Consider the following 10,912-nt stretch of genomic DNA (forward strand, 5'->3'; position numbering starts at 1 on the left):
CACAGAGAGAGACAGACACACAGAGACACAGACACAGAGACAGAGACACACAGAGACCGAGAGACACAAGGACACAGAGACACAGAGACAGAGAGAGACAGAGACAGACACAGAGACACAGATACACAGACACAGAGATACACAGACACAGAGACACAGGCACAGAGAGACAGACATAGAGAGACAGACACAGAGACAGACACACAAGGACACAGAGACACAGAGACAGAGACACAAGGACACAGAGACAGAGAGACACAGAGAAACAAGGACACAGAGACACAGACAAAGAGAGAGACACAGAGACACAAGGACACAGAGACAGAGACACAAGGACACAGAAACACAGAGACACAAGGACACAGAGACAGAGACACAAAGACACAGATACACAGACACAGAGAGAGACAGAGACACAGACACAAATACACAGAGACCGAGAGACACAAGGACACAGAGACACAAGGACACAGAGACACAGAGACCGAGAGACACAAGGACACAGAGACACAAGGACACAGAGACACAGAGATAGAGAGACACAAGGACACAGAGAGACAGACACAGAGACACAGATACACAGACACAGAGATACACAGACACAGACACAGACACAGAGAGACAGACACAGACACAGAGGCACAGAGACAGAGACAGACACACAGAGACAGAGAGACACAAGGACACAGAGACACAGAGACAGAGAGACACAGAGACACAAGGACACAGAGACACAAGGACACAGAGACACAGAGACAGAGACACAAGGACACAGAGACACAAGGACACAGAGACACAAGGACACAGAGAGACAGACACAGAGAGACACAGACACAGAGAGACAGACACAGAGACACAGATACAGAGACAGAGACACAGAGAGACAGACAGAGACAGACACAGAGAGACAAAGACAGGCACAGAGACACAGAGAGACAGACAAAGAAACACAGAGACACAGAGAGACAGACAAAGAAACACAGAGACACAAGGACACAGAGACACAGAGACAGAGACACACAGAGACACGGAGACACAGAGAGACAGACACAGAAACACAGACAGAGAGACACAGAGAGACACAAGGACACAGAGACAGAGAGACACAGAGAGACAGACACAGAGACACAGAGACAGAGAGACACAGACACAGAGACAGAGACACAGACACAGAGACAGACACAGTCACAGTCACAGACAGACAGACACAGAGACAGAGACACAGAGACAGACACAGAGAGACAGACACAGACACAGAAAGACAGAGACAGACACAGAGACACAGAGACACAGACACAGAGACAGACACAGAGAGACAGACACAGAGACACAGAGACAGACAGACACACACACCCCTGCAAAGGGTTAAGGCGATTACCTCACACAGGTGTGCTGCGTTGCTCTGAGCTAAACCCAGACCAGTTTCAGCTGCCAGGACGTACTTCACAAAGGCCTCCTTCCTGTTGGAGAGACAAAGACAGAGTGAGGAGGAGGAGGAGGAGGAGGAGGAGGAGGAGGAGGAGTAGAGGAGTAGAGGAGTGTTCGTACAGAGCGTCCCGGAGGAAGGCCTGCAGGGCATCTCTGATCAGGTACCCCAGGTGTCCGTTCTGCTCACACGCCTTCTTCAGCAGGCTGCGAGGAAGAGGAGGAGGAGGAGGAGGAGGAATTACGGGATGTCAGAATCAGATTATCCTTATTTACATAAAATGTGTCTAATGAAGCCTCTTACATCACCGCCCCCTCCACGTCCTGAGGACCCCCCCCCCCTCCGGTGGATAGGTACCACGCCGCCTCCACCGATGCCGCAACGTGGCCGCGCTGCGATGCATTCAGGAACTGCTGGAACGCAGCCGTCTGAGGAGAGAATTAGAGGCGTAGTTTATGAGTTGGACTCCCTTTTGTCCCGTTATCTTTAAACAGTTCTGGGTCTGTGAAGAGTCAGCTGTTACTAAACTGAGGACATCCTTTCTCAGACCGAAGCTCAAGTCTTAAAAGGAGCATATGAAATATTTATTGTTGGACCAATATTTGGGCAGGAGAGCGGCCGGCCTCAGATGGAGTTTATTCCTGGAGCTTTAAGAATGAAAAATCACAAGAGAACTCCTGATCCTCAGAACTGATCCATCACAGCTCCGCTTTCAGAGTTCTGTTCTCTGTTTGAATCAGCTGAGCTACGTTGCTTTATAAAACTAAAAGGGACAAGGCTAGATGTATTACAGTCACACAGCCATTGAAACATTTGTAAAAAGAGACATTTAATCCAAAGCCCGTCTCACCTCGTTCCGGGCCGGGTCGTCGGGGTTCTTCGCGTTCAGGTGGTAGATGCCCAGGTTGAACATCCCGTCCTCGCTGCCATTCAGCGCCGCCTGCTGGAAGAACCTCAGCGCCTTCCTGTGGTCCTTCAGAACCATACCATAATACCAGCCAAGCCCGTTCAGAGCGCTCACCGAACCCTGGGGGGGGGTCAAGCGAAGTGTGTGAGTGAAGGAAACACACACACACTGTAACACACACTGATTCTCAGGAGCACACACACCATCTCTGCAGCTCTCTCCAGCAGCTTGACCCCCCGGGTGCGATTTCTCACGATGCCCTGACCCTGAAGGGAGAGACGGACCCCCAGATATCAGATGAACAGGGACCAGATCTGGCCATGACCCCCCCACCTCATTACTGACATTAACATCAGAGCGTGTCTCCTGCTGACCTTCATGAGGAGGACGGAGTAGTCGTACATGGCTGCCGGATCCCCCCCCTGCAGGGCACTCCTCTCGAGCCACTTCACGGCGCCCCCCCAGGTCTTTGGAGACCCCGTGCTGACCCCAGAACAGCATGGAGCCCAGACGCCTCTGCAGACAAGGACAGCTGTGAGCGGCTGGTTCTGATCAGCTGATCCTGACAGAGATATGAAGGTGTGTACCTGAGAGTCCGCGTCCCCGCTCTCCGCCTGGTGCTTCACAAACTGGAAGAGGTCGGTGCTGTGGTGTGAGAGGCTCTGCAGGTCCTCCGCACGGCTCAGGTAAATGTGTTCCACGGCGTGTTGCTGCAGGAACCAAGGAGCAACCAATCATATTTCAATCACGTTATTAGCTTTGAAAAGACTCCTGCTGCATTCCACTCTGTGGACAATCCACACAGCAGCATCTTGGGGCGAAGTGTCGGACAAAAGTTGGGCTACACACATATTACTAGTATTATACTATTAGTTAGATTCCAGTGGTTTCATTTCCAATAACTGTGTGACCATAAGTCAGAATTCATTAAAAAAAAAGTCTGAAAATCTCAAATTTTCCATTTCTTTCTGAAATTCAAAAAATTCTGACTTTGGTCTCAAAATTTTAGAATTCAGACTTCATCACAAAATCCTGACTTTCTTTAAAAACATTCAGACTTTTCTCAAAATATCAGAAATCTGATAAAAAAGGGACAAATTTCCCAAAATGTCCAAAGTAAAAGAAAACATTTGCATTATACAAAGTCAGACATCAATCAGAGCTGTAAAAATGCTCTCGAGTGAAGAATAAAAATAAACAACTGGAAGATAATCACCAACACTTTGATAGCAGGATAATGAAAGTCATTCTTCCTGAAAGTCTTAGAGCTGTTCCCTGCGTCCCTCTTCTAGAACCCTCCATCGCTATAAACCTGACTCACTGATCCCTCCAGGTTTACCTCCTCCTGGCGATGCATCCGGTTGCTGTCGATGCTGCTCTGAGTGCCGGCGTTGGAGTAGTAGCTGTAGGCCGCGTCCAGGTCTTTGGGGAACCCGTCAAGTCCCTGTGAGTGCTTGTACCCAGCATGCATCAGGGCGAAGCGATTATCGCCTGCTGCGCCGATCAGACTGTAGGCGTGACCCTGAAACACACCGGCGTTATCAGCCATCTCTGCAAGGGGGGGTCACCTGAAACAGAGCAGCAGGTCAGGACTCTACCTGTGTTTGATGCACGGGGTTTCCCAGGCCGGACAGCAGGAGTGAGGCCAGCAGGAGGGACGCTCTGTGGTTTCCAAAGCAGGAGGACACCCGCAGCAGAGACCTGGATCTGAAGGAGGTTTCATTCTGAGCCTGATCCACAGAGAGCACTGAACCCAGCGCCTCCTCAAACGCAGCACTCCCGAGCTGCTTCACTCCCAGAGACCCCAGAGACCCCAGAGACCCCGGAGACCCTGCATGATGATGAGCAGAACACCTGTCAGGACTCTGAGACAGGATTCAAACAGGACCACAGTCTAACACACCTGTCCTGAAGTCCTCCTCCTTGGTCTGCAGGAACTGAAAGAGCGTTCTGTATTTCAGCTGTTCCTCCCGGCTCCAGGTCTGGGTGCAGGTTCTCTCTGCAGACTGGCCCCATAGTCCTGCAGAGGGAGGGGTGCAGGCATCTGGAATTAAATACAAAGCATCCTGTCAGCTGCTGTTTTCTTCACAGCCTGTATAGAGTGCAGGAAGGAGTCCTGAACCCTGATAGACTCATACCCTGGTCTTGAGGTCAATTGGTTTCTGTTTGTGGTTGTGAGTCTGAAGTCAGCCCCGCCCCAGAAAGCCCCTGCAGCTCTGTGTGATCTAGCTTCATGTATGGTTCACCTGCTGAATCCAGGTGACTCTCGGAGACTTCCTGTAGAAATGCTCTGGTGAGGTCTTTCATTTCCTGGCACTCCTGCAGAGTCTGGTCCAGTTGCTGGGAGGTGGACTCGATGTGATGTTGGTTTTTCACCTTCAGCACCGACAGCAGGGGGTTTCAGCAGAGTGATAAACTACAGAGCAGTGAATAACGAGAGGACGTTTACCTCTTTGGTTCCCAGACGGTAGTATCTGATGGGTCCAAAGAACCCATGGATGCCCGACATGAACCGGCTCCCTCCGATCACGAAGTACCCCTCAGTGTCGTCGTGATGGACGCTGTCCTGGAATCTGTCAGATATTAACACGTCACCACGGGGCAGGTATCAGGCACCGTCACTCAGAGACGTGTCGCTACAGTCTCAGCAAACTGACGGGCAAAACCTGGGATTAAATGTGAGTGAAAATCTAAAAGAGCTTTGCTGTGGCTAAAAACTGAAACTAAGGTCATGGTTTTAATTTATCTGTGGTGTCTTTACCACCATCTAAACAGAAGTGTGGTGGTGATGTAGTGAAGCCACACCCACAGGAAGTGAGCTGGGGGGGGGGGCTCCTCCAATGAGTGCTGCTCATTGGTGCACAAAGGGCCTTAGATTCTCGAGATACATTTTAGAAAAAGTCTTTCTGGGCCCGGTGACGTCAAGGATCAGGGTGTGATGCAATGCTTTGTGAGGAGAACATCCATGTTTGTTTACTTCACAACATTTAAAAGTGATAGCACCAACAAAAGCATCTTGAGAACAGAAACCCGTCCTACTCGTATTCACGTCTGCGGGTCTCGTTGTCCCACGATGCATCGAGCAGGACCTGGAAGAAAGAGCTTAACCTCAGGACAGAAGGAGACCCAGTGAGCTGAGACCAGGCTGAATGACCCGGAGCGTCCCATCTTTCAGAGCAAACAGAGCAGCCCCCCAGCTCTGCCCCCGCCCCCCCTCATAGCGTTATACCTTGGAGTCCTGGATGGAGCAGTCCAATCTGATCCACTTCCTGCGGGGCAGCACCACTCCGGCTTGGAAAGCTTTAGCTCCTCCTGCAGTCGACCGGGCCTGAACGATGAGGTCTCCTGCACTCAGACGTGAAGTTATTAACCCCGCCTGCTCCACACACACACACACACACACACACACACACACACACACACACACACACACACACACACACACACACACACACACACACACACACACACACACACACACACACACACACACACATCCCCCTGCCTGCTACACACACACACATCACAAACTCAGGTTCACACACACCCTCAGGTTCCCCCCACCCACCTGAGTGTGTGAGCTGCATCAGGAGGCCGTAGCGGTTCCCCCGCCCGACGTGATGGATGATCCCGCAGAGCGCATGCTGACACCACCTCAGCAGGTACACACTCACAGAGAGCGTGGCGCTGGAGGCAGAAACACACACGGATCATCTCTGCAGCCGGCGAGGCGCGGGGGGGGGGGATTTAAATGTGACCCCGCTGCCTCTCGCCGAGCGTGAATAAAACGCTCATCTGCTCGGCTGGAGAGGCGTCCTGAAGCCGCTTGTAATGAGGGGGAAGTGAAACTGAAAGCAGTGTGTTACAAACAGCAGCCCCCCCCACCAACTCACCTGAGGACTGCTGACAGCAACCCCCCCCCACCGGCTCATCTGAGGTCTGCTGACAGCAGCCCCCCCCACCGGCTCACCTGAAGCCTGCTGACATACAGGAGCAGCTTCAACCTGTGCTGGTACAGGACGAGCTTTATACACTGATTGGTCATTTTGGATCGTTGCTAATCAGGATCAAGAGCCTTTGTGCGGTGATATCATGCACACAGAGCAGTCCTGCTGATTTAATGGCAGCTGGGGACAACACACAGTAGTTACCCATCAGAATCACAGAGGAATATTTGTGGAGAGCCTGAAGAGAAGAGGTTAAAACACAGACAGCCTGAAGTAACTAATGAACATTATCCCTCACTTAGAGTATAGGTTTTAAGATGGATCAGATAAGATTAAGCTGCTCCCTATTTCAGCGAGCATGTGGAGGCCCTGCTGGAGACTCAGGTCTTGCTGTGCAGCTGAACCTCACAGAGTCAGACTGTCTGAGCAGGCAGTGAGTGAAGAGAAACCCACCTGGGCCGTGAGACAGCGTGGAGCCGGCTGCTCTCCAGGGCTCGCTGCCTGAAAGGCTGGAACCTGCGGAGCACGCCGAAGCTCTCCCCGGGACTCGCCAGGGGGAACTGCAGCAGATCCACGGCAGCTGCAGACATGTAGACAGCGTAGGGTTAAAACAGACACTGTCCTGGAGGAAGAGCTGCAGGGCGCCGAAACTCAAAGCTCAGACTTCTGACGTTTTTTTCACGTGAAAATTCTGAATCTTTCTCACAAATTCAAACTCATTGTTTGAAATGTTTTGGTCAAAATCTCAAAATTCCCCTTTTTTCTCAAAAAATGTGCACTTCTCAAAGTTCTGACTTTTTTTGTGTGTGACTATTTTGTAAAACCCGTTCAAAAACCATCAACCTCCTGACCAGTAAATATGCTTGAGAGAACATGACGGTTCTGACCAGATTCGTGCGCACACTGACGGTTTCTGTTCCTCGAGACCTTTAGGACCTGGGCCACCGAGCTGGGTCCTCCTTTACCGGGGGCCGACGGGAACCCCACTAAACTTTCAGCAGGATGGGGGGAAGAGGCTGCAATAACCTGTGGGGGGGGGGGGAGATAACACACTGAGGAATGCAGGCTGTCGGATTCACTGTGAAAATAAATCAAACGTTATTTATCAGAATTCTGAATTACCACTTTTTTCAGAAATGATGGAATTTTTTTCATTATCGTTTTTTTGGGTAAAATGATGAGTTTTTCCCCAAAGTTCAGACTTTCTTTGTCTTTTTTTCTATTTGATTTTGTTAGTTTGGATTATATTTAATGATCTTTTAGATTTTCCACGACATCATAAGCTCATTGCAGCACCTTCTTGTTTCTGAGAGACTTTGGAAACATAAGAACAAATATAAATGATGTGTGTTGACCTCCTGCTGTTGGCTCCGAGACTTTAAATGAATAAATAATCTCCCTCGTGACGCACCCGTTTTGATATCGAAGTGACTTCAATGGGCCTGAACTACTAACTAGCTCACAGCTAGCATAGATCCTCTCCAGGCTGCTGCAGGGTTAGCTTTAAGCTACATTTCACTCAGGGGATCCAGAGTTTATGTATCAGGTCAGATCTTTAGATGCTACATGAGGTCAGCAGATCTCTCTAGCTGTGTCTGTCTAGTGGTTTACAGAGTTCATAGAGCTCTGAACACAGCCACGTCCTGCGTCTGAAAAACAGTCATCAGGATTCACTGCAGAGGAACGAGCTCTCTTACCAAGACAGCAGCAAACCAGACCGGCCCGCAGCAGAGAGACCGGAACCCCTTCATACTCAGTCTGACACTAGTCCAGGAGTTCATTACGGATCCATTTGACAAATGAAGTTGTTATTGTGTGTCTGATGTGGTGGCGTGACTCCTGACAGGTGTGTGTGGAATGCAGCTCTCCCTGATGTTCAGGTTCTGCCGGTTAGATGCTGAATATCTTTAAAGGGCCACAGCAGCTGAAGGCCTGTCATTATATTCTGTATGTTTGATTCCTTTCAGGATACATCAGAGAGTGCCCCCCCCACCCCGAACTCTGGTGATCTGAAAGCACCTGATTCAGTAGCTGCAGTTAATGACCCGTGGGTTTGCACGCGTCACAGTGAAGTGGAGCGTGGGTTTGAGGCTCGGTTCAGATGGCCTGCCCGGCTGAGTATATAAAGGAGGACTAGAGCTAACCTCTGCCAGACTGTGGTGTGGATACTTCTCCACAAGAGAGGGGGTTAAATGGCTCTGCAGGACCTGTGCAACCTCCAGGAAGTCTTTCCTGACACGGGTCACTCTCAGTTTGGGAAGAGGAGTTACTCTGAGAGCTGTTTTTCCGGGAGCAGCTCTGACCCGTTTACCTTCTGCATCCCGGCCGCAGAGTTCCTGGAGCAGAGTCCTCTGCAGTTTGGACAGGGGAGTAGTGCTTTCACCTCTCAAGACCTCCTCCTCTCCTCCCTATCTTGGCCCCCCGGCCTCCCCCAGGACTCCCCTCAGTCCGTCCCCCTTCCCTTCCCCATGTCCCACGGTACCACCACCCTGGCCTTCCTGTTCCAGGGGGGCGTTCTGGCGGCGGCCGACACCCGCTCCAGCTGCTCGGGGCTGGTGGCATGTCCGGCCTCGCAGAAGGTCCTGCCGATCCACAGCCACATGGTGGGAACCACATCGGGAACCTCAGCGGACTGCGCCCTTTGGAAGCGGATCTTGGCTCGAGAACTCCGGCTCTACCAACTCCGGCACGGCCGGCGCTTGTCCACGGGCGGCGCCGCCAAACTGCTGTCCCACATGCTGCACCCGTTCAAAGGCAGCGAGCTGTGCGTGGCCGCCACGCTTTGTGGCTGGGACGGCGGGGACCTAGATCAGGACCAGCAACCGACCCAGGGAGGAGCAAGACCTGATCCCAGCCATCCAGTCTCTCAGAGCTCTGTCAATGCTCAGCAGAGCTCTGGCAGAACGCGGTCCTCTGGTCCCAGTCTGTACTACGTTTGCAGTGACGGGACCCGCCTGCAGGGGTCCCTCTTCTCCGTGGGCTCGGGATCGCCCTACGCCTACTCCATCCTGGACCAGGGTGTGAGATGGGGTCTCACACTGCAGGAGGCCACGTCCGTTGCCAGGGAGGCTGTCTACAGAGCCACTCACCGAGACGCTTACTCAGGGAACTGTGTGGACGTCTTCCATGTCTCCTCTGCGGGGTGGAGTCGCCGGAGCAGGGAGGACCTGAGGGAGGAGTACTACAGGGAAAGGGAGAGACGAGAGAGGGAGAGACGGGAGTCTGAGTGAAGACAAACAGGAGTGACAGAGATCAGCAGATGGTCGTTCCTTGTAATGACAGTCCCTTCAGATCATGTGACTCACAGGTCGGGGGTCAATGTAATGTCGCTGGTCTTTTTTTCCCCGTCTAGATGTGTATTTTGTGAATTGTGTAATTTTGTTTCTGATATTAGATTAGAAGCATGTGAGAGAAAAGCTACTCCTTTCAAGGTTGAAAACATTCAGAATGAACAACAGCAACAAAGACACGCATACATAATAATCAGTAACCAAATGAAGTGCAGGAAATATTTGATTAGCAGAGTATGGTAAATGTATGTGTGTATAATAAATGATATATATTGCACAATGTTTGTGGCTTTACTGTATTTTTCAATTACCAGAGATGTTGTGCTAACAGGCTAAGGTAATCTAATGCTAAGCTAAATACGGCTATATGTCGTTCTAATTATTTGTACGTCAGATTTACTGTCAGGATGTATCCGCTGTGTTTCAGTCTGAGACTCTGTGGTTTCAGTTTAACGATAAGAAAGCGAAGGACTAACTAAACTCCTAAGCATCCCCCCCTGATGGCTCGCTCTCTGTCAGGCTGTGTGCAGATGGAGGACGCATCAGGGACAGGATGATCAGGATGTTTGCAGACTGAATAATGAAGAGGAAAGCAGCGTGTCTCGGGTGATTCGGGCTGCACATCGCCCTCTGACAAACAGCTGATGTTTGTTTACGCTCAGGAGGAGAAGCATTCTGCTGGACGCTGATTCCACATTATGAGTCTCCTCCTCCTCCTCCTCCTCCTCCTCCTCCTCTGTGAATCACTGAATCACACACAGATGTCCTGCAGTATCGGTGGATTAGAGAGATGCATGTCTGCTGTCAGCTGAGTTTCAAAGTCTCTCTGACAGTAAATTACAGAGTTCTGTTCTGCAGCTGATACGGTCTGGTGGACTGAGCGGCTGGTGGTAGATCAGGTTCATTATTCCAGTGATGTGTCCTCTGCAGGGGGGAGGACAAAGGTGGAGATGATCACAGCCCTCACGTCAGTCTTACCTTCTGTGTTCAGGTAAGCCTGCTGAATCAGAATCAGGTCAGAAGAAATTAAACACAGTTTGAAAAATTGATATACATTTGTGGCTGCACAGGTAGTATGAGAAGAACAAAGAGACATGTCCCAGGAGAGACACTAAAGCATGGACACATGTCCCAGGAGAGACACTAAAGCATGGACACATGTCCCAGGAGAGTATGACAGGTATGTCTCTCCCCCCAGCTGTATTTGCAGACCCTCTCCTCCCATCATATGGTCTATGGAGCCTCCTCTGCTCTCAGGTCCGGACTCAGACTGATCACAGTGAGGTTTTGTTTCGGTGCTTCTGCAGAAGTTTGGCATGCCCTCCGTACCCTCTGTACCCTC

General features: G+C 50.9%; 2 protein-coding genes across 2 annotated transcripts in view; one reads left to right on the forward strand and one right to left on the reverse strand.

Moving 5' to 3' along the window:
- The window catches only part of LOC134870126 (protein sel-1 homolog 3), a 16,966-nt gene extending 8,849 nt beyond the window's left edge, over positions 1–8,117 (reverse strand). The window contains 19 exon segments of the mRNA XM_063892162.1: positions 1,379–1,460; positions 1,549–1,632; positions 1,730–1,854; positions 2,277–2,453; positions 2,537–2,599; positions 2,708–2,794; positions 2,796–2,849; positions 2,921–3,043; positions 3,673–3,855; positions 3,932–4,164; positions 4,237–4,377; positions 4,580–4,709; positions 4,783–4,906; positions 5,373–5,422; positions 5,563–5,678; positions 5,902–6,020; positions 6,734–6,860; positions 7,168–7,306; positions 7,978–8,117. Coding sequence (XP_063748232.1) covers positions 1,379–1,460; positions 1,549–1,632; positions 1,730–1,854; positions 2,277–2,453; positions 2,537–2,599; positions 2,708–2,794; positions 2,796–2,849; positions 2,921–3,043; positions 3,673–3,855; positions 3,932–4,164; positions 4,237–4,377; positions 4,580–4,709; positions 4,783–4,906; positions 5,373–5,422; positions 5,563–5,678; positions 5,902–6,020; positions 6,734–6,860; positions 7,168–7,306; positions 7,978–8,061 — 2,241 coding nt within the window. The 5' untranslated portion in view covers positions 8,062–8,117.
- On the forward strand, positions 7,469–9,813 carry psmb11b (proteasome 20S subunit beta 11b). The gene is made up of 2 exons (XM_063892163.1): positions 7,469–8,126; positions 8,248–9,813. Exon 2 carries the CDS (start codon positions 8,473–8,475, stop codon positions 9,508–9,510), a length of 1,038 nt encoding a protein of 345 aa, XP_063748233.1. The 5' UTR covers positions 7,469–8,126; positions 8,248–8,472; the 3' UTR covers positions 9,511–9,813.
- The last annotated feature ends 1,099 nt before the right edge of the window (positions 9,814–10,912 follow it).

The sequence above is a fragment of the Eleginops maclovinus genome, chromosome 9 (genome assembly GCF_036324505.1).
Source record: "Eleginops maclovinus isolate JMC-PN-2008 ecotype Puerto Natales chromosome 9, JC_Emac_rtc_rv5, whole genome shotgun sequence".
Classification (NCBI taxonomy): Eukaryota; Metazoa; Chordata; class Actinopteri; order Perciformes; family Eleginopidae; genus Eleginops; species Eleginops maclovinus.